At 44.2% G+C, this 23,989-nt stretch overlaps 2 protein-coding genes across 2 annotated transcripts; both read right to left on the minus strand.

The window, feature by feature from the left end:
* Window positions 1–511: 511 nt before the first annotated feature.
* Window positions 512–6,918, minus strand: adamts1 (ADAM metallopeptidase with thrombospondin type 1 motif, 1). The gene is made up of 8 exons (XM_067492788.1): window positions 5,283–6,918; window positions 4,275–4,615; window positions 4,051–4,183; window positions 3,487–3,944; window positions 3,173–3,359; window positions 2,851–3,029; window positions 2,440–2,615; window positions 512–2,339 (listed from the first exon to the last, which is right to left on the minus strand). Exons 1-8 carry the CDS (start codon window positions 5,905–5,907, stop codon window positions 1,598–1,600), a joined length of 2,841 nt encoding a protein of 946 aa, XP_067348889.1. The 5' UTR covers window positions 5,908–6,918; the 3' UTR covers window positions 512–1,597.
* Window positions 6,919–11,832: 4,914 nt separating this feature from the next.
* On the minus strand, window positions 11,833–23,692 carry LOC137108356 (A disintegrin and metalloproteinase with thrombospondin motifs 5). Its single transcript, XM_067492787.1, has 8 exons — window positions 22,360–23,692; window positions 16,329–16,461; window positions 15,905–16,072; window positions 15,081–15,364; window positions 13,694–13,877; window positions 13,428–13,603; window positions 13,148–13,323; window positions 11,833–12,717 (listed from the first exon to the last, which is right to left on the minus strand). The coding sequence occupies exons 1-8, from the start codon at window positions 23,452–23,454 to the stop codon at window positions 12,015–12,017; spliced, it is 2,919 nt and encodes a 972-aa protein (XP_067348888.1). The 5' UTR covers window positions 23,455–23,692; the 3' UTR covers window positions 11,833–12,014.
* Between the last annotated feature and the right edge of the window lie 297 nt (window positions 23,693–23,989).

The raw sequence follows: 23,989 nt of genomic DNA on the forward strand, positions 1-23,989 counted from the left end.
TTCGTCTATTATGTTAGCGTTAACAAAATCATAGCATGTATGAAACAGATGTATAAAATAGACTACAAGACATAGTATCAGGCTCAGGGTAGCTTAAAAAAAACTCTGTTTTACACTCAAAGTTGAATTAATAACTGAGCAAATCCAACATAGGCTCAGACCACTGGGGTGTAGGAAAGGCTATGTGTTTCTGCATCAGTTTATGACTGGAATGGCATTTTCCTACATTGTTTTAGATATTGTAGAGTCCAACGTTAATGATTTGCTTCCATCTAGTGGATAAAATCTGAATTATGAAACATGTAGGTAATTTTTTTCCCAGATGTGTTAGGACCAACTTCACTTTTAAACCACAATGTGAGGATGTTTCTGCAGTGTGAGGACACATATGACTCTACTTTAAAGGCTGTGACATTTAGTGTAGAAAATGAAAATGACTATGGACAGCGATGTGAAAGTGTCAATGATTAATGCATGCCACAAGCTTACAGAAAAAAAAAACAACTCACTCTGAAGACAGCAGGTGCACAATTCGTGATACTTTATTCATGAACCTAGGACCATATATATATATATATATATAAAATACTATATAAATACTCTATATATTCCCCTTCCATTTTTGATCTCAGTAACAAACAATAATATTAAAAAAGCAACATGATTATATTTAAAAGGCTGTACAAAAATAAATAATGTTTGGATATTCTGTACAAAAGAGTAAGAGAACTTGACAGAAAACAAGGTGCCTTCGCAGAAGGCAGGAGAGACTTACTTATGAAGTAGTAGCAGGAGACAAGTCCCTCTTTAGGTCTCCACACACTCAAACACTCCTCATGCACACACACACACTCGAGCACTGATCTTTGGTCTTGTACAGAGTTCCCTTGGTTGTGTAGACGAAGGCAAGTTATGGCTACAGGACAAAGTTTGGTGTACTGAGGCATTTAGAGACAGGGTGTTACAATGTGCCGCTGGCAAAAAAACAAAGATGAAGTGCTACAGATTTGTGATAAATAAATTTAGACTGGCAAGTTTGAGAATAAACACTATGGCTATGAGCTATCTTATTTTCCATACCTGATGGGGTGAGAAATATGAATATTAGTCATTTTTTTCATATGTTTCCTTATATACTCTGTAATAACTTCCCCCACCCGAACCCTTATGTATGTCCAGGCCAGCTTGGACAAACATCATGAATTAAAAAAACACACAGACACAGTCTCATGTCAGACACACACACAAACACACACAAGAATTACATTAGAACGATAAGCAGCATGCTCTGTTAGGAAATGAGGAACGTCCATGCTTTCTTCCCCTTGGTGTGAGGCAAAATGTGCCACTGCTGGAATCAGTCTTGGTTGCTGCAGTTAGGAGGCAGTTTGAGTGTAGTTCAATATATGGCCCCTAAAATATAACAAGCAGTCTCTGTCATTGTGGACCCATTGACATGTGGAACTGTCCAACTACCTGGAACCCATGGAAACCTGCAGCACTCTTCTCTGGGTTGTAAACATTTATCAGTGAAGAGCTTTCAGTTTCATTTTGAACACTGTGTGGATGACAGGAGGTTAGATTGTGGAAGCAGTCCTTAACAGGCAGCCTGGTTGCAAAGTTCGAGCAGGGGTCGGGGCCGGTCTTTGGGCTCACAGCTATCATGGGTTAGTGTGCGCCCGTCACGGCCGATGCAGCGCAGTTGGCGTTTGCGGTAACCCCTGCCACAGGTCTTGGAGCACACTGACCATTCTCCGAGGAGCCAGGATGGGCAGAGCTGGGAGGCACAGGACCTTGAGGCTAAGGGGCGCAATTCCTCTGGACAATCTCTCGAGGGATGACCGTGGGGATCCAAACAAACAACCTCTCTCTGCTGTGTACCTCCTCCACAGGTCTGGGAGCATGGACCCCATTCCCTCAGGGTCCACTCTGCTCCACCCACCTCTCGGATAGCATTAATGGACTGCCAACGGCCTCCGTTGTTGTTGGGGACTGAAGCAGCATTGTTGGGTCTAGGTGCAAAGTAGCTGTATTTAACCCGGGGTCTTGGTGCTTCCCCCACAGATAGCACCTGTATAGTAAGAGGCTCTTGGAGTGGAGCAAAGCTCCGTAGGCGCTCTAGGGTGGCAGAGGAGCCACTGTATCGCAACAGTGCTCCTTTCAGGGCGATGTCTGTCTCCAGGGTCATCAGTTTATAATCACCATTTAACAAATAGGTTCCATCCTGGCGGCGCACTGCCAAATAGCTGTTGTCTTGATGACCACTGCCTGGGGAACGTTGCTTAACATCTAGGTGGGTGGCACCAGCGGGGATAGTAACAACATCCTGGTAACCAGGCCTGACACAGAGACAAACAAATTCAACCTTAGCTACATTAATGGATTCTGGCATACACAATATCAGCTGTCACTGCATATTACAAGCTTTCAGATGTTTACCTGGCACGATCCAGAGCGCCTGTCACTTTCTTGCAGGTAGAGCCATCTCCGCCACACACACCACACTTATCAAAGCGTCGGTTAGAGCCAATGACACGATCACACCCAGCCTTAACACACTGGCCTTGAACACAAACTGAAGTGGAGTCTGGGCTGCAGGGTGTGCCGTCAGCCACCTGGGGGCAGCCAAGAGATACAAGTGGAGGTTTAGGGTTAAATGTAGTAAGACTGTTACATAAGAGTATGAGTCAAATGGCAACAAGTTGAAATATTTGCCCTAGCAAGGCCTATGAAGTCTGTGGGCTGAGAGGAATTACAACAGCTGATCTTTTAACGTCTGCATATTTAAGAATACACTGAAATAAACTAAGACGAGATTATTAATAAACTATAGCATCTCGCAACTCTTACCTTAGGTTTGAGAACAAAAAAGTATCCAGTCCCTTTGGCCCGGCAAACCAGCTTGCAGCGGTCTTTGGGGGAAACTCCAGCATACTTGGGCACCCACTCAACACCCTCACCTGAACCCAGCGACACTTGGGCTGACATGTCGTTGTGGGCCAGGCACTGTTCTTCCCGGAATGAGAGGCCTGAGATGAAACCAAAGATGAGATTTACTGCTAGTACACCTCTTACATCAATGTGAAATTGAAATTATAAAATTGTCTATTATCAAATTCACCTCAAGCTCATGATTTATTATTTCTAAGTTATCACAACAGTCATCTCTTACCGTTAGTATCGGGGCAAGCTGCTGTGTTACAGGATCGGTACTGGATCCTCTTGCCCTCACAGTACTTTCCTCCATTCTTGGGTAAAGGGTTGTCACAGGACCGGAAGGAATACTGCACACCTCCACCACAGGTGCGAGAGCAGTCGCCCCAGAGACCCCACACTCCCCAGCCACCATTTACAGGAGTCTAAAAGGGACATACCAATACAATTTAAAACTTGGACTGAAGTCAGGTATTTGATCAAAGCTGCCAGTTAAAACAAAGGTGTTTCGAGGGTGTTTTAAAGTGGAACTCAATTGGGTCTGGTTCCTACCTGGTGTTTGGCAGCTTCGCTCTTAGTGAGACACCGTCCAGCCAGGCAGTAGCTATCAGCCCCACATGAGGTACCATCAGCCCAGGGGAAGTTCTTGGTCTGACACACCAGCAAGCCATTGGATGTCGTAACAGTGCACCACAAAGCTGCACACGTGGTGCTGAGGTCTGGGCAATGCTGGGAGTCTTCGCCAAAGGTGAGACGACACTGATGGTCTGCATCATAGACTGTGCCGGGCAGGGACTGGGGTAGAAGCTGAGGTTTGACGGGCTTATCCAGTAGGCACTGTCCATGGCCATTGTCTAAGAAGGTAGTGACCATGAGGGCGGAGCAAGGGGACCAAGGCTGCTGTTGGTCCAGGTTGGAAAGTGTGGAAGCCATCATGTGGGAGCCCCAATGGGCACCATTGACACCAGAGCACAGCTGGGCATCATCATGAGGCATGTTGAAGACGTGACCTGGAGAACAGACACAAAATATTTTGAAAGGTGTTAGAGGACCTGTAGGAAAATTGATGTAAGTGATTAAATACATCTCAAAGTTGGTTTTCTTCACACTACTTACCAAGCTCATGTGCCACAGTGAATGCTGCCTGCAGTCCATCATCCTCAATAATTGAGCAGCTTCTTTCAGGGTCACACACTGTGCCAACATCTGCCATGCCCAGAGTGTCACAAGAGTGGGCACCACACAGGTCCTAATGAAGAAGACACAGCAAAATTAATGTCTGAATACACACCTCTTTTTCCAAAACTATAATTTTTCACACTTCTTCCCCATCAGCTTACCGTCCTGGTGAAGAGCACAGCAGTGTCATAGTGCTCGGGGTGACGGTCGCTGGGTGGGTTGTGCTGCTTTTGCCACTGACAGAAGTTGCGCAGGGTCATGGCTGCATTAGATGACACTTGAGGGCCTCGCTCCTCCTCGTACACCACCAGCAGCTTCACCAGTGCCAGGCTGATGGAGTTGTGGATGCTGGGGTGGCGGTAGAGGCGAGATGCCACTGCCATGATAGTCAAGAGGTAGGGTTTGAGCCCAGCACCATGGAACTCAGCCATGGACTGGTCAGCCACAAGCATGATCTCCAGGTAACGAGGGGTAGAAACAAAACGTCTGGTCCTGTGGTGGACTGAAACCAGAGACAGAAAACAGTGTTCACATGCCTTTTCATAGGCTTGATCTGTACTACAATGTTACTTTTGAGAAACTAGGAACAGCTGCCAATGTTCTAAATAACAGCTCGTTTTAGCAAAGGCACAGAGCTTCCATAGAGAGCTCCGGATGTGCCTGGAGGGGCCTGGCTGTGACTCAGCGTCACACCACTGGCTGTTGCTCCTCCTCGGGGTCTGCATTCCTAAAATGACCTTCTCTGGTGGAAAATTATGTGAGAAAGGGCGAAAATCCTTCCAGAGGAAAAATGTCTGCCGGCGCGCGTTGTACCAGGAGGCCAGTTTACGTCTCAGCGCTACCGGGCTCTGACTGGCCCCAACCCTACCTCTTTGAGAAGTCCCCCCCCACCCCCTTTCTCTCCTCCCCTCCCTCGTTCCCTCCGCTGTCAAAAACGTAGCTGAGGCCGTGTCGCACGCTGCGCACCCTGGCGCACTACACAGCTCCAGCTGACAGCACTTTCACTACACTTTGTGATTTATATCGGCGATAAAGTAAAGCAATGTTTCCCCGGTTACTTCAACACTAACCTCTCTAATTGTTTCCCTGACCAATTTTAAAGTTGCTTGTCTGATGCTTTTAGTTTTATCTGTTGAAAGTACCGGTGCTTCGTCTTTCTACTGTCTTACCTGTCTCAGCTGTGTTAGTGGCTCCGGGTTCGGCTTCTTTGTCCAGATTTGTTGGCACCCTCTCTTCGTCCTCGTTAACCCCGCACTTGGAGCTCCCCTCCTCAGCCAAAGCTGCCCGATCTCTCCTGCGGATCGTGTGGACGTCACTCTCACTACCGAGGAAGTCACTGGAATTAAGAGGCTGGATAAAGTACTCTTCACCCTGAAAGTAGAATGCACCCCTGAGTCCGTGGCAGAGGTTGAGAGCAGCAGCGGAGTGTTCCTTTCCATTCACAGTGCCCGAGAAGAAACAACCCGGATCGGCTCCGCTCTTGAGTACCGGTGTGGGTTCGGGTTCGGGTTCGGGACTACCTACAACGTGGAAGACAAAACCCGGCGCCAAGAAGGTCTGGTCGGGCTCCAGCTGTAGGAGAAGCTCCTTGCCAAATACGTCCAGCCGGTATACCCTCATCTCCGCTTCCTTCTCCTTTTCCTCTGCAGAGAGGGTCCGCCACGGTTCGGTTTTGCTGTCTGACCTGGATGTCGTGTCTATTCTTACCGGCACCACGGTGCTCTCCTCCCAGGCGCTGTGCGCCGCGCCGACGCAGAAAATTAAACAAATGGAAAAGTGTAAAAACCGCATCATAACAGCGTGGAATCCTAGAACTGGAAATAGAGAGTGATAATAATGTCTCTACCAGGAAGCAAGTAAATCCTTTAAAAAGCTTTTCCACTATATGCTACAAACCAAAAGTCTTAGAATTTCCACAAAACTGTCCTCAAAGTTACGAATACGCATAAAAAGTCTAAAAAAGTAATCAAATCCAGTGCAAAACTTATTTAAAGTTATGTGCAGATCTGACTTGTTGCAAAAAGTCCTTTCATTAAATGAAAATATATATCTGGATCTCAGCAATAATTCCGACAGGTCTCTCCCTCAGTAAAACGCAGCAGATGTCTCAGCTTTAGCTCTGTCTCTCCTTCTCTCTCTGAGTTCGGGGGCAGGTTTTTTGCTCTGCTGGCCCTTCTAGTCTGTTCGGTGCTCTTGCCTTGCAGTCAGAACAGAGCCGGTCCCTTCTATATATCCCCCCTGCCCCGGGACCACCCCTTTTTCCGAGGATCCTTTGATCTGAGAGGGGCCAAATCCCGTGCGCAACAACCAGTCCCAGGCTCAACCAATCCCGTGCCATAACAATCAATCATTGTGGGAGTAGAGAGTTTTGGACAGAGAAACATTTTCTTCTTTAGACCCTGCTTGTCATTCACAAGATGGACACATACATAACCACTGAATCTACCCCAATAATATGTATCATACAACTTAACAATTTATTAATAATATGCATCGGGCTGTACTTGTATCATTCGTGTATATTAATATATTAATGACCCATATTTTAACAAATCCTTGGCACTGATGTTGTGCTCACTTACTGAGCTTTATGCGGTTTATTGCCCCAACATAAATTACTGTATGACTGTATGTGGAGCTATGTAGTAGTGTGTCAATGCAACCGGAGACCTGAAGCTGGCAGCGGGACGGGAATGGTAATCGTATCCGTGTTGGCCATGGCTACGGGAGCCGTACTTACCTTATCCATGCCAAACCCCGGCTGTGGTGCACCGTGGCCGGGTTCCGTATCTCCGCTCCCCGGAGAGAATGAGCGGAGAGGGGCCGCTGAGGTCTTAAGGTGGAGCAGTTCCTCCATGAGGCTGCCTCTGTGCCGTCAGCAAGGCAGGCAGTGCCCCTGCACTCCGGCTTCTTCCCCCCGCCCGCCCGGATCGTTCCTCCACTCCAACAGACAGGATGATATTCTGCTGGAGTTTTCATTAAAGTGGCAAAGCAGAGATCCCATTATCAACAGTGCACTGAAGTAAAGCACAAATAACTGAAACCCCATTCACAGCAAAGAAAAAACGTTTGAATTCATATGATTAGACGTGATTTAGACCTGGAATTCTACAAAAACACTATAAATAACAGTAAGGGTCAGAATGTAAGAATATGCAATCTGTCGTTGTGACTGATTTGATTTTCAACTACTTGGGTCAGAATACATGCATAGTAGAGTTCTCACTTGTGTAATTACTTTAGTCTCACTGAAACACACAGCACTTGTACGTCTTTACAGGGACAGATTATGGGAGTCCACCTTAAAAGCAACAGGTCCTGAAAACAAATAGTTGTAATTTCACCAATGTCCAGCAGATGGTAGACATGTGCTTAGTAAAATCCCTCAGACTGCTCCAGAGGTTTTACCCCATTTGAGGGATCAATTAGGAATTTGACCAACAGGTGGCGCCTTCGCATCACAATTAGAAGAACATCTCTTTTAGTGCAAAAGCTGCATAATCTGCAGACACTGGCCGTAGAGAAGCAGCCTTGGAACAATGCTGTGTGCTAAGTGAGTCCCTCTCCTTCAAGTTGCTGATGATGGGTCACAAATGAAGTGAAATAATAACCAGATGACCTTTGAATGTAGGGTAGCTACCCTGGGTTTAAACTCTGAAAGATTTTTGTCCATCTTATATCCAACACAAAGCTGCATGGTGGTCTGCGTCGGAAAATGTGAACCACAAAAACTAGTACACTTACCTGTGTCTGTTGTAACTACAGACCACAAAGACTTGTGACTAAGTTTATCTACGTAGTTATTACTTATACCTTTGTATTTGTCCGTTCAAACTTTGTCAATTCTGTTCCTTTTCAGGGGTCGCCACAGCGAATCATGTGCCTCCATCTAACCCTGTCCTCTGTATCCTCTTCACTCACACCAACTAACTTCATGTCCTCCCTCACTACATCCATAAATCTCCTCTTTGGTCTTCCTTTAGACCTCCTGCCTGGCAGCTCCAACCTCAGCCTCCTTCTACCGATATATTCACAATTTCTTCTCTGAACATGTCCAAACCACCTCAATCTGGCCTCTCTGACTTTATTTCCAAAACATCTAACATGAGTTGTCCCTCTGATGTCCTCATTCCTGATCCTGTCCATCCTTGTCACTCCCAAAGAGAACCTCAACATTTTAAGCTCTGCTACCTCCAGCTCTGCCTCCTGTCTTTTCTTCAGTGCCACTGTGTCTAAGCTGAACAACATCGCTGGTCTCACCACCGTCTTGAACACCTTTCCTTTCATTCTCGCTGATACTCTTTTGTCACACAACAACCAAATACACTAGTTTATGTATTTTCAAATAATTATAATTACAAATTTAATCACAAATAGTAATGAACAGTTAGATCAAGAGGTTTCGTGGTTTATTGCACTATGTGGACACTGGTAACTGATCGCCCCTGGCTGGGTTGTCCAGGTGAGCATCTGATTATCTAAGTTGCAGCACTCACTGTTTGAAAAAACTAGGTATATTAGGACAACTCTCCGGGCACTGAAGATTTTGATTCATTTATAATAATAAGCTGGGTGAAAAACACCAGTGCCCAAGTCTGGCACTGTTTATGCAGTGTGTATGATATCATATATGACACATCAGACAGTGTCAGCTGAGTATTAAGAGATAAATGTTTAATGCATAGACAGTATAAATGACACAGAGACAAAGCTATTTAAATATATAGATTTTATATACATATATTCATGTGGATGACTAGAAAAGAAACACTATATTCTTACAAAGGAATGATTCTGCACAGTCATATTCCAAGTTAAATAGTAACTTGATACAAAATTACTATAATAAATAAAACTCATCTCATTGTTTTTTTTTATTCACACATACCAGTTGTACAAACAATAAATTACAAGTTCAGTGCTGTGTTTCTGTCATTCAGCAAAAGGAGTTTCCCCACTTGAAGTGGGGGTCAGAGTATGTTGTGTGTGTACAGTATGTCTGAAATACTCACTGTGATGGATGTGTCAATGGTGTGTTTCTGTATGTGTAAATATGGTTAAATAATAACACATATATGAAAGATCTTTTCAAAAATGTCTACATTGTGTAAATAAATCTTAGTGTATGAGGCAAGAAGAGACGACATTTTGTGAGTGGTATTTTGAACTGAGTCATTTAGTATCTGAAAACATTTCTCATGGTTTTCTTTCTCCTGCACAGGTGCCAGATGGGTGTGGTCGACCACACAGGGAAACGTGAAGGGTTCCAGGGAGTTGAACACAATTCCAGGAAGATATTTCAAGGTCATGTAGATGTGGAATTAACTTTACTTTGTTGGAGCTTAATTTCCACCCATGAGAGTGGAAATGTAAAGAATATAAAGTATATTCCTAAAACCTTCCAGAAAATATGGCAAACAAGAAAACCATATTTTATCATTGGAACCTAGTGGTGTCTACTCTATCTGGTAGTTTTGTATTTCACTTAAAGGAACTAAAATTTTGGTCAGCTTCTTGCTTGACTTCTCAACCTCAATAAGATTGACACTCATATGCAACAACCTCATCCAATATGAATGTTGAGCACGCAGACTTAGCTTAGCCTTATGATGGGAAAGAGGGTCAAGTTGTATTTTTATGTTTTGTTTTCTATATGATTAAATAAGCAGCATATACCATGTTAATTAGACATAGTCAGGTGAGCTGTTTCCTGTATGTATGTGACGTTAAACTATTTGTCTCCTACACAAAAGTGGCATCCACCTTCTCATCTAAACAGCAACAATGTACATGTATTTAAATTGAGAACGATATCACTCAATCAGATTACCCTAATTGTCACAGGGACAATTTCTTCTGTAAAAGTTAGTTGAGACAAAACTTGTTGACAATGAAATTTGCTGATTGTCTAAAGTATCTAAAGAGATTGTCCCTAGCAACGTAAGCTCTGCTAAATTCTTTCAATGCAAGTTTTCAAGGCAACCATTTTAAATGCATGTCCAGTTATCTAGTGGGGTGGGGGCACCAGGTGTAAAAACTTTGTATTGTGACAGACCATGCACCCAGGTCATGAAAGTAGTAAAAAATAAACATCTGCAAACACAGAATGTAAAAGTAAAATAGACATTAAGTCATGAAAAGAAAAGAAAAACAGTTGCAAAAGGTCATTAAATACTGCATTACTAATGTTGCTGTTGTGAGTATTCAGGGCACACATTGTCATATTAGCATTGATTCATAAACAGATAAACAAAGAGATGTTGACATCGACAACAAACAGCACCCGGCACCAGCATAATGATTGATACAAGCAGAACTGAGAGTGAAGAAGCTCAAAGATGGAATTGAGAACAAAACACACACTTGAAGGTACATGTTGTATGTGCTTAACATGCAGGCTTAGGTGCACAAATGTGCTAGCACATACTTCGACACGCGCGCACACACACTCTCTTGTATGGGCATCATGACCTTATTTCTAAGCTTAACCCTAAAACCATGTTTAAACCTTCAAACAGTCCTCGCTCTGCTAGCCATACAAGTGCACACACATACACACAGACCAAGAATCGCCCAAAACCTGTGATTCAGCAGTAACCTCCATAAATGTTAAGGAGTGTCATGGTTACTTTGCCCCTTTGTCAATTGAAATTGTAAGGTTTGTCTACTGTAGGCCACTATATTCTATTTTATCCCAGCATGTTGCAGTTTCTGCTCCGCATATGCAAATGCAAAGTAGTATGTCTGGCTTTACCTGGCGAGTCATGCCTTCATAGGCTTTCAGATGTGATCAACATAATTATCACGGTACTAATGGAACTTGTTGATAATTTGGTGCTAATACCAGTTTTCAGCTGGACATATCAGTCAAATAAAGACACACAACACTTAAGGTCAGGGGATAGGGGTAGCCCCGATTCACAAAAACCATATGTATGTACAGTGTATCTGATATTAAATTGGACATTTCAGTTTCAGAGGTCCTGGCACAATTCTTTAGGGAAAGAATACTGGTAGCCAAATTTATTAGGGGAAAGAAGATAAGACAACCACTGTTCTATTCTGTAATGGTAACTTTAATGACCTTTGGCTGTCAGTAGAACTCCAATTGGTTTAAGGAGAAGAAATCCCATGCAATCTTAAAGAGACCTTGGTTGCTGTTTTTGTTAAAAAGCAGTTCCTACAAAGATTGCTATAAAATATTTCCTACCATCCAGTGAATTTGTGTTTATTATCATTCTTCCCAGAACAAACGTCTATATCAGAGAAAATACACTACATTACCCAGACACGTAGAACATGATGATTGAGAACCAGGGCACCAATAAAGGCAGAAATGAAAAAGTTAATAACGAGTGCTTCCCGATGTTGGGACGCTTGTCTCAGGCACACTCAAGACAAAACACAAAAGGGTGAGACTTTGAATCCCCACAGTGATTAGAACACATGGAACAGAATAAAAAAAGACAACATGCATGCCATTACAGGGCAACACACTAACCCTCCAGGGTTTGGAGACTAAAGTAAAGATGATCAGTTATAGTCCACATGGAAATGACATGCAGCTCAATTCCTTAGCTATGCCAGGGCAATACTTTTCTTTATCATACGGAAACTGCCCACTGTTCACTTATGCGCTCAGGACATTCCTCTGGTAAATAGTCAGGTACATCCATGCCAAACTGTGTTTTTGTCTTTATGTCAAAGTCTTTTTGACTGGTCTGGGCACTTTCCGCCAACATTCAGTGTCTCAAGTCTTGTTTAATGTTCTGTCTCAAATCCATAGGTCCACTCATTGGTCCTACATCCAGCACTTCACACCTTTATCAGAAATACATATTACATCTTCTTCCTACACATTGTTTCTTGTCTTACCAATTATTTTTTTATCTCCTGTCTCCTCAACATTTCTTCACCAGGCATTGTCTGAAAGCAGAGGGTCGAGCACCCAGGATGCAGCCTTTTGACAGTTTTCCATCCTGGTCCTTACACTGCACTGTCCTGCTCTGCCAGCCAGTGTCACAAGTCCTGGTACAGGTCATCCATGGACCTGTTACCCACTCTGGGCCTGGGGTTGGCGTTGTGGGAGTTGGAGCTGTTGGCGGACCTGGAAGGAACAAATAGGTGGAGGTAACAGAGGAAGATGTAGTGGTACTACTAGTGGTGGTGGGGGTTCTTGTTGTAGTTGAGACTATCTTAGTGCTCTGCAAAGAGGCTGCCTTTTGGTTGAGGATGAGCGGAGCCAATGGCTGCTCCAATGGAATGGTCCTGCGGGTCATGTAGAAGCTATAACGAACATCTAGAGGCTTTTTAGCATCTGTTGCTAGAATCTGAACCACTAAAGCTTCATGGAGGGGCCCAGGCCCCATGCTGTGAAGCCACTCATCCTTTTGGCTCCAGCCGCTGTAGTTGAGCACTGAACCATTGAGTGGTATGATTGTCTCGGAGGTGGAGATCATGAACTTGCCGTTTAGGAGGTACTCGCCATTGGGCCGGCGGAGCGCGAGGTAGGCAGTGTAGTGGGTCTGGTCCTTTGCAATGTGCTGACGAACCTTTATGTGGGTGGAACCTGCAGGGATCTTCACTACATCTGTGTAGCCTTTACTGTTTAGCATAAGAAAAAGTAGAGGAAAGATTACATTACTGCACAAAACAATACTCATTTATGTCAATGGCTTAACACTGAAATAGAAAACAATATTAACAGTAATACACAACTTGTTTAGTCAATTAAAAAGGGGCTGCACGCCATTTTGGATCTGTCAGCGACAAATCTTACTAAAAAGCAGCACTGCGGTAACAAATAATGAATGAAGTACTGGACAGATTTTTACGGCACCAAACAATATATGACATAATGCGAGGTTTGAATAAGCACAACAACTAAGTAGATATCTGCAAACGATATTCTCTTAATTCTACATGTGCAAACTTATCGTGATTACACAAAGACTTCTCCTCACATATGCATTTGCATATCAACTCATTACTATATAATGAGGCTGTTTGTGGCAGAGTTCCAAGGTTTCTTTACCTCTTTTTGGTGAAGTTGCCCACTACACGTATACATCCCGTGCTGTTACCTCCACATATGCCACACTTGTCGAACTGAAGCTTAGACCCAATGATGCCATCGCAGCCTGTCCGCACACATTTTCCCTTCACACACACTGAGCTGCTGTAAGGACGACACTCTGTCCCATCTACCACCTGAACACAGAGGTACAACATCGCCATCAACCTTTATTCATCACTGTTTTATTTCATGAAATATACAGCAGCACCACCCCACCCTCTGGTATTTACTAACTCACCCTCTGAGAGAACACCACGTAGTATCCTGTTCCTTTTGCTCTGCAGGTCAACTTGCATACATCTTTCGGGAGAACTCCTGCATATTTAGGCACCCACTCAACGAAGGTCTTCGTCCCTTTAGGATCTGTTTGCGGGCCGTTGCGCAACTCACACTGCTCCTGACGGAAAGTCTTATCTGGAGAAAAGTTCCAAAAAAACGTTGTGTCATAAATAAGGTTGATATGTATATCTGTCTACTAAAAACAGTGAAATTGGTCACACTCACTAGATGCTGGACATGGTGTGACATTGCAGGACCGATAGATGGCTCTCTTCCCTGTGCAATAGCGCCCGTTGTTCCGTGGTGGTGGATTGTTGCACAGTCGCTGGGCAAACTGCACCCCCCCTCCGCAAGTTCTGGAGCATGCACCCCAAGGACCCCAGGAACTCCAGCTACCATGGTTGGATGCCTGGAAGAGGGAGGAAAGGAATTAAAAGACAAGCAGAGTAGAGCAGAAAGAAGACAAAGGCAGAAATGGAGGTCAGGGGAAATAACAACAGAGGAAATGGTCAGACAGCAGAGACAGAGGAGAAAAGAAAGAGAAAGAAGAAGATGGGGACAATTAGACAATTAGAACTCAGATTTGTTGGAGTTTAGGGAGGTTGCTGCCCAAGCCACATGTCAAAGGGAAAGCCCTTTGGCGGGAGATTTGCAATGAAGAAAAATGTGGCATGCATTGTGGTTATGGAAAGAGACAGAGAGCAAAGAAATTAGGCTATTCCCATGTGATAACAATGACCAAAGTCTGTTAAAGCCAGCTCACATGCTTCCCTGAGGAGCAGCCTGAATGAAATATTTTATGTTATATATTCAAATATAATATATTTGTGGTTTTCCAACCAATCATACATGGGTCATCAGTGATAAAAACTAGTGTAAAAGTAGCGTTTAACATTTAATGAGATAGAGTTGATTTTATAATCCTGACGCTCTGCAAAGTGTCTTTGCCACTTAGTTCTTCTTTCCACATTGAAAGAAAATTGTTCTGCTAAAGATTTAAAGAAGAAAAAGATGGAGGGAGAGTTTAATGTTACTGGTTGTCAATGCAGTGAAAATCGAAGAGAGTCATAACTTGGGTCAGATCCAACACATGTAGTTGTCTGCCAATGATCGAGCCAGACTCATCAAATGTCATGTGACAAATCAACACAAAGAAAATATTCTTTCCCTCTTTTCCCATTCCTTTTGTCTTTTGTCCCACACAAACACAGTGTAAAAAGACTGCCAAGAACAGATTTGGTCCTCTGAGTCATTAAGGCCAAATTCAATTGAGATCCGTATAAGTAAGGCCAAGAGAGTAAATAGAACAGATCTACAGTGGCCTGAAAAAGCCAGACCACACAAAACCTGTGACATTTTCCCTTTAAGTGTCTCTTTTCTATTTCATCTTTTTTTAGCTGCCCTGTGGACTGTACATTATGTCTATTCTTTATCTTCCACAAACAAGTTTGTGCAAATCAGTGCTTAAAATATCAGTTTCTGAACTATAAAAAGGAATCTATTTGTTCATTTTTGTCTTTTTTTGTCTCTCTTGACAAACACAATTGTAATACAATCTGTATCCTGTTCTGCTTCCTCCTCATAGTCTGATAACACCTGCCCCACTGCTCACCGAGTAGTGTCTCTTTCGGGTCTTGTCCACACACTTTCCTTGCAGGCAGATGCGTCCCTTCCCGCAGGGTGTTCCCTCCACTGCCGGCAGCTTCTTGGTCAGACACACCATCTGTCCCTGGCGAATCACGGCACACCAAAGCCGAGAACACACATCCATGCCGGGGCAGACTGTGTAATCTGGACCAAAGGCCAGGCGACACTGGCGTACAGCATCATAGCTCTGTCCTGGGAGCTCCTCCGAGCCAAGGAGGGGCAGTTGAGGAGAATCAAGGAGACACTCGGCTGTGGCAGATCAGAACATTTAATTTAGGCAACTGGAAAACAGGCCTGTGCAACCCATCACTAACTTAAAGTTTTAGAGCAGCAGCAGATGCTGTGAGATCAAATCTGATATGTTGCTGTTGCTACAGGAATTATGCCGAAAGCCATGGAACTGTTTAAGGAAATGTCAACCAAAAATGCTTTATGGCCGTCGTGAATGAAAGTAGTCGATATATGAGTCATCTTGATTTCCTGCCAGTGATCTGTCTTTGGCTGCACTGTTAACTCCACTGTTGAATAAGTTAATAGGATTGTAAATAACTCCCTATTAAAAGGGATTATAGCTTTGTTTGGTAGTAAACAGCTCTCAGTGATAGGTGCTGTGGGAGAAATGCTATCGCAAAGTCACATGGAGGCAATTTTTAGATAGAGAAAATAAAACTTGTACTTGGCTGAGAAAAGGTCTCCATATTAAAAAATGACAGAGCTTTGCTGCATTACAAGCATGAACTCTGGCTTTACCCCTTTTTTATTCTGTTCCAGATTTTGCCCCACACTCACCGTTGCCATCGTCAAAGAAGTCAGTGATGGTTGCTGAAGTGCAGCGGCTCCAGGGTTTTGAAGCGTCGATGGAGGTGAGGATGGAGGACATGAGCCGCTTGTCGCTGTTCACTCCAAAGCGCTCCTCACAGAACTTGGAGTCGTCGTGGGACAAACCGAGCAAGTGACCTAGGGACAAAGAGAAAAGAGACTTTTTTACAGCACCGTCATGGCTCCACATTACACAGAGTAATCTGAGAAAAGACAGAACTTCTCGAGTTTGCACACGTGGCAGAAATGAGAAAAGCAAACATACTGAGTCTTCAGGAATCAAATGCATGACATCAGACATTTCTTTTGTGATATTAATCAGTTAGAGATGCACTGACAGATGTGCATGTGCAGGCCTTGGCGAGTTTATCTTTGTTTGTGTATCCTTGCCTACCTATCTCGTGTGCGACAGTAAATGCAGCGTGAAGCCCATCATCTTCGATGACGGCGCAGCTTCTCTCCGGAGAGCAGATGGTGCCAACATCTGCCATGCCAAGGGTGTCGCAGGAGTGGTGGCCACAGAGATCCTGGACAAGATAAAAGCTGGAAGTTTACAAAGCATTTAATGCAACAAAAAACAGTTTGTCTCAGAAATTCCTTTAAAGATGTATATCATTCTAATACTTCAAATTGCTCTATTAACAAGTAAAGCTTTAGCAAAAATAAAACATTTAAAGACCAAATTGAACCAATCTATGTCAATTTCACTGATGATGATTTGACCTTTTTTCAGCCTGACAAATGCTCATTCACAGACCCAGACGACACTTTTTAGAGGCTAAAGAGAATTCCCTTCCGATTTTGAAAAGTTGGCGCCTGTAAAGTTGGCTGCCGTCCTCTTCTTCCACCATTTCTCTGTCTGCCTCACATATTGCCATCCCGCACAGAGTATTGATCTTTATTTTGAATTCCAATGTGTCCATGCAGATGATGCCTCAGGGAGCCCTGCCTGGTCCGGCTGAGTGCACACATCAATCATTTACATCAATGTTCACATGGATCTGCGTACATGTGCATACACACTCCCAATACAGCAGTACATGCTTAAACATCCATATAGGAGAACATCCAGAAATGGAAACTGAAAACACACACATCCTGTAGAGAGGATGAACCGTCATGTTAAGTGGCACTGACAGGCCTGCTGGGTTGTGTGTGTGAAAGACACTGGGGAGGGTGTTTACCCAATCCGGGCCAATCGGTTTGGAACAAACTGCCTTGTGTTCTTTGCTCATACACATGACTGACTGGGTGGGACCACCACACGCACACACACACACACACACACACACACACAGTACAGTAAATTAGTGCCTTATTTTGCCAATTTACAGCTTGATACATGAACAACACACAAACTGCTGCAGTGCTGATGTTTCTCTGTACTTTTCTGTGTGTTGTAAAGCTCTCAAAGCTATGGAGGAAAGCCTGTTTATTTTGAATCCGAAAGTGAGAACATATAGATATTTACTTTCATATTCTCTCTCCCCATTTCCCACACTCTTCACAAGTTGCTGTATTTCATTTATTTTTTCATTCATCCACTCCCAGACTCTAGTATGAGAACAGTTTTTGTTTCTTATGTACACAGCTTTAGCTGGAACATTAAAGGAAATATGTGGGTGAAATGGGAAAAAAATGGGAATCTCCCAATAAAAATTAAATACTGACTTGTGGAAAATACCTGAAATAAACCAGGAACGTACAGCCTTTATGTAATTTTTTACTTCTTCCAAATTTATTTCAAAACTAAAGGCCTCTCACAGATGAAATAAAGAGAAAAGGGGAGGGAGCAAAAGAGAAATAAGTTCTAGAATCATACGCTGGGGGAAAGGATGGGGGGGAAGCCGGAAATTAAAGCAAAAGACAGAGAGAACAAAGAGTTACAGAAATATTGGCAGAAAAAACAGGAGAACAGGTGGCAAGCTGGTTGTGAAGGTCGTGAGACGATCAGAGCCGTGTGCATGTGTGTTACCAGAACACTTGTAATCTAAGCTGAGGCTGTGTTAAACAAACAGCAGGACAGAACCAGGCACACACACAAACACACAGAAAAATCCCTCTTGCAGAATGAGCTTAGGTCACTGTGTTTGAAGAATACAGTGTGCAGACTGATTCCAACATACATGGTAATCAAAACCAAGCACCCCCACCCCCCTATCTTTGACAGGTCATTTTTGATGGACAGGTTTTCTAATGATGACACATCAGACCATGACTGTCCACAGATAATAGCCACTATGGCCTTGTTACATGGTATTAAAACAGCTTGTGACAATTAAATGACACATTATACATTAGTTTACTTTAGTAGTGGAAAGTAACTAATGTACTTTTTTACTGAAGTAACTATTTACTGGAAGGACCTATAGTCACAATGTGTATATTAATAATGAATCACATGACTAGCTGTAAGTGAAAAGTGGTGCTAGTAGTTATCAAATTAACCCACAGAGAACTGTCACTCAGTTTGGTAGTTCCCCCCAGCTCTATGGAACATTTTATCAGCTTTAAGCTTAATTTTGGGGATATTTGGCCTTCAATGTTACTATTTCATTATCACCCTCACTGCTCCAGTAAGAAGCTGTATTCAGAAGCCAGGAACAACAAAAGGACAAGGGCAAAAAGGGGACAGAAGTGAATGTTGGTCCGATATTTTTTTATACAGTAGATGGCCACAAAGGCTCATGTTGTTACAGGACACCCTGATCTCTCTGGACAGTTTTGTGTGTCGACAGACTCAGGGCTAGGGTCAAGGGTTCGGCATCCAAGAGCTGTCTGCAGTTGTCAGCATACACCAGACAAGTTACAGCACTTGTGAAATATCGAGAATAGTAAAAATAAACAGAGCGAATAGCTGTGGTGGGGGCATGGTATGGGAAATGTACACCTTAATGTGTGGACACACATAAACAAATGGAGGAGAGAAGAGGATAGAGGCAGAAGACAAGTGCACAGGAAAAGGAACTAATTTCCCACGTGCATGTTCCCACATTGAGTGTAGATGACATAATTTTGTGTTAACACATGGAAGAAATAGTTTGTGTACTGGTCCATGCTGCCTTTACATCAGTTTGTGACTACATCAATTATCATTACAAATGCCCTTAGTTATCATTTTTTAACCTTCTGTTACATTTTTTATTGAAAAGAATCTTACATTACTACTGACAGATATTGAATCCTTTGTGCTTACTTTTATGTTATAGACACAAGTTCTTTTCAGACTGTTATCTATGATCAAATCTTTTCAAGTCCAATACAATATTTATAAACTGAATTTACTTACTACTAAGTACACACAGGCCATATTCTTCTAAAAGAATATGGCCTCCTTTGCATGTATTATTACCAATCTGACCTAAGTAAAGTGAAGATGACTGGACTTTAGACTGAAAAGCCCAGAAGCACTTCAATATCACTTGTTTCACAACAAGCTGCTATGAATGTCTAACCTCATATTTTAACTATTGGGCAAGAGTGAAATGAGAAAATTAAATTAAAAAAATCACATAAATCAACCATGAAGACAAATGTATGTCAACATTTCCACAGCACTGTATCTCTTTCTGTCCACCTTACAGTAGGGCTTTGTCCACTGTCCAAGTTCACAACAAGCCAACTCAGCCATGCCACAACATCCCACAAACATAGATGCACTCTCAGAAGAATCCCCTCAATGTGTCTGTTGTTTGGTATGTGTGGAGCACGGTGACACCACCACACGGGTCAGCTCACAACCCGTTCACAAAGAGATGAATTCCCGATGCCCCCCTCCACCTCCAATTTGGCAACAATAGACTGGACTGACTTCACTAAGTCTGCAGTGAGCCTCAGTTCTAGTTCAGTGGACTACAGTAATCAGGAATTACTTCAAAGGTAAATTTGACAATATTTACAATGCAGTAAATAGCTGACCATAAAAAATAACCCCTCCCACACACCTATAACACATCTGAAACACATCTACAGCACATCCAAGTTTGTTTCTCCACTGGGCCTACAACCAAAGTTATGTTCCTTAGAAAGGCCTGTGAAAACATTTAAGACATTACCACACCTCATATATCACACCTCTTGTCATTTGACATCAAAGTTTAGCAAGATATAAGGTACCTGGGCCAAAGAAGGTTGTTTTCTGACTGACAGCCATACTTCAAAAATTACCTACAATAATATTTAATAATTGGGCTAAGCTAACATTTTTCTATCCGTTTCTGTTTGTAAAATTTATGGCTGCAGTGTGAGTGGATTTGCATAAAGAATGTGGCTTTTTATTTCCACTTTCACTCAACACCACCAAGTTGTTTTGCTTACCTGCAGTGTTTAGATGTAAACAAACCCCAACCCAGTAGGTCTGCCATTCATAATGACAGACAAGGTAAAGTATCAGTAATTTAAGCACTCACCCAAAACACACAATCCTGATAATGGCCTCTAATAGCCAAAAAAGTTCAGAGGTCAGAGTTAGAGTAATGGCTGCTCAAACACTAACCTCTACAGTACTAAGGTCATGAACCTAAACCTGCGTCATGCAAAGTGCTTACTTAGATCAGATCATGCTGCAGTTAGACTCATTTGTGCTGCAGAAATGCAACCGATAAGAATCACAAACACAGCTCATCTTGTTTCTCAGAGGTCTTGTTACAGGAGCCATAGGAGATGATTATACATTGGTGACAGGTTAAATCTGCACATTCTGTAGTAAAGGTGAGATGCATGTTAATGAAGAGCAGAGAACTGCTTTGTGAATAATGTAAGTGCTACATGTATTGTTAAAGGTAATAAAAGAATAATAATGACCGTTTATGTTAGAGTTTTCTTCCTTGTTTGCACTGTTGATTGAGCCAAAACACAGGCTGCTTTAAGATGAAGGGGAGTTTGAATCAGTGACTGTATGGGTTTGCCAGGGTGAGCATGGGTAATTTAATAATATCAAAGACTATGCAGAATGCACAGAAGTCCAAAGCATACCACTTGTCAGGTTTCATTAGAGCTTCCTGTCCACTTTGGTTCTGCCCTTCTGGATAACTGTTTCCTTCTGCCAGACCCAACCACCCCAACAAGGCACTTTCTCTCCTGTCCTCTTTCCAGTCTTGCCCGTGCAGGTGTCAAAGCAGAGAGGTTAATAAGGAGGCACAAGAAGGTTGGCACCAAGGAACTGGGCCACTTCGCCAGCAGGTATGTACTATTGGCTGCTTTCCCAATGAATAACTGTGAAAGCTTGCTTATAGGAGCAGGGAGCCAGGAGAACTGAGGTAATCCTCTGGTGCTCTCTTTTTGCACAAGCTATGGCAAAACCTCGTATGACTTGAACACTCCACAATCCAAGGTCTAGTTAGCATGTTAAATTAGAGCTAACCCTCATGATGCCACACCCGGAGAGGTGAAAAAGGCATGCAGATCTGTTGCTGCCCTGTGGCTTTGGATCAGGCATTCAGGGAAGGAGGAGAAAGAAGGAGGGAAGAGAATGGGATGGTGAAAGACAGGATAAATGAGTGTGGTCTCGGTTAACGTACAGCTTCTCACAGGGTGGATGTGTTTGTTTTTCTGACAGCTCCCTGCCCCAGCTGACAGACGCTGGAAAAGTCACTGGAAAAAAATGTGCAGACTGAAACGATGAGGAGACAAACAGAGGGGGCAAGGGAGTTGAAGTGCTAGACTAGGATGGCTATCCAATTAACTGCATTTTGAAATAAGCTTTGGGATATTTCTGCAATGTAGCCAGCAGCTGATTGCAAACGTCCTATCCTTGGAGGAATGTGTGTGCACTGCCACGGGTACGCGCCGCAGATCACACGAGCCTTCCGGAGTGTCAGGGGACTGGGAGGGGGTGAGGCTGGAGACAGAAGAGCCTGCCTAGAAAAACACCAGGCGCAGGAAATACAGTTTTCGTGACTGCTTAACTGACGCTGCTAAATTACGCGCGCAAGATTCAGCAAAAAGGAAAATTAGGAAAACAAATACCAAACGGGTGGTAACAGCCAGAGGCATGCGGGGAGCAGGTGGTGAAGTCTTCCCTACTGACTGACTGTGATTCAGATGGGGAGATGCTTCACAGTCAAACAGAATTACCACTTTAAACATCGCCTGCCTAATATGACGCAAAGGATAACATATAAATAACATATAGCTACAATTACACATTAAACACACACGTCGATATGTTTCAGTTATCTTCATTACAGCGTGTTTTGACATTTAAGAGGCAATAGGCCAAGAGCTTAGCTACAGTGGACCAGCTGCCACCGCGTGAGCCGTCCGAAGCAAAACAAACTGTGGCGTCACTCCGCTCTGGCATCACACCGAGGAGCTACGCCGCCTCTTCTCCGCTGTGTGGGATGGAAGACAGGCGGCGCCGGCGCCTCGGTGAGACTGCCGGCTCAGAGTAGTGGAGGTGGAGAAAACGAGGGGCGTTTGTTTACCTGCCTGGTGAAGAGGATGGCGGCGTCGTGGTGGTGGTGGTGGTCGTCGTCTAGTGGGTTTTGCTGGTTTTGCCACTTACAAAAGCTCTTCAGGGTCGCCGCTGCGTTCTTCGACACATCCAGCCCCTTCTCCTTATCGGTGACCACTGTGACTTTCACCACCGACAGCCGGATGGGGTTTTCGATGCTGGCGTGCCCGTACAACTTGGAAGCGATGGAGGCTAGTGTAAGCAGGTAGTGGTTCAAGTCTTTGCCGTATTTCTTTGTCATGGTGTCGTCGGCCACCAGGAGCAGCTCCACGTGCCTGGCGCGTGACACCGACCTCTTCTGCCGCGTGCCGGTGTGTGGAGCATCCGCTCTCACGAGCCGGCTCCACCGTGTCCGCCCTTGCGCATCAGTATTTGAACCGCCGTGCGCCCCTCTGTCCTGTTGCCCCTTCCTGCGACCTCTGTGTCGTCGTTTCCCCGTCGCATCCCTGCGTCCTCTGCGCCCGTCGCGCGTACCGCAGCTCCCTCGCCCCTCGCGCATAGCCTCGAACTTGAAACTTTCGCGCGTAAACACGTGGAGCGCGCTCTCGGCATCCTTGTCCTGCAGCACGCGCACGTCGTGCTCGTGTCCCTTTGCCCTGATCATTGGCGTGATGGTGTAGCGCGTGTGCTTCACAGCGAAGAAGCCCTCGAGACCCCCGCCGCAAAGATTGAAGACGGCCAGGGACTCCGGGATGGAGTCCACTGTCCCGCGGTACACACATACCCGCTGCAAAGGCGCAGCGTTCTTCCCCATCACAGCGAGCACATACTGAGGACTGAAGTGATGCGACAACACCGACTCGTCCCGCTCCATGTCCAGCTGGAAGCGTCTCTCATCCAGGTACACCAGGTAGCCCACCTTCCCTCCCCCGTGATAAATCCGGTCAATGGTCCGCACGACCCCATCTGTCCTCCGCGCAGGTGTGAGAAGCGAGCCGTTCGCAGGTGGAAGATAGAAACCCTGGAAAGTAGAGCGCCCGGCTCCAAGCTCCAACTCCAAGACGCACAGCAACAGTAGCCGAAACCAGAGCATTCCCCTGCACACAGAGCCAAGGAGCCGCACCATTGTTCATTCCAACCCAAAACACAACTAAAACAAGCCCGAAACGGCCATACAGACAACTTTGATTATTTGTTTTTGCAAAAAGCGCATCCTCCCGGTGTGTAAAACCCCCATGCAAAAACACACAGTAGTAACCAGCACGCGAGCTAACAAAACCATTGAGGACCAAAAAAATAGAAGAGAAAAAGAGCAGCGGAGAGCAACTATGTGCTGGCTGGAGAGCACTGAGCTGAAGTTGGAGAACAAAAACACAAAGTTTGCTCTTAATAGGACCCGGAGAGAAAAAGTCCTGCCCCCTTTGCGCTCAATCACCACTCCTCCACCCCCCTGCCTCTCTCTCCCTCCCTCCCTACCTCTCTCTCTTCCTCAAATTAGAGAAAAGTCAAGTGCTGGAGGAGAGAAGAGGAGCATGAACAATGCTGTCACTGGAGAATTTCCCAAAGCTTCAGATTAGGAAAAAAGGAGCCTGTTATGCCTTGCAAGTCCATCAGAGACTTCAGAGACTGAGAAATTGCAAGCACGGAAGCAAGGCTCTAAA

Source organism: Channa argus, chromosome 23 (genome assembly GCF_033026475.1).
Source record: "Channa argus isolate prfri chromosome 23, Channa argus male v1.0, whole genome shotgun sequence".
NCBI classification, from domain to species: Eukaryota; Metazoa; Chordata; class Actinopteri; order Anabantiformes; family Channidae; genus Channa; species Channa argus.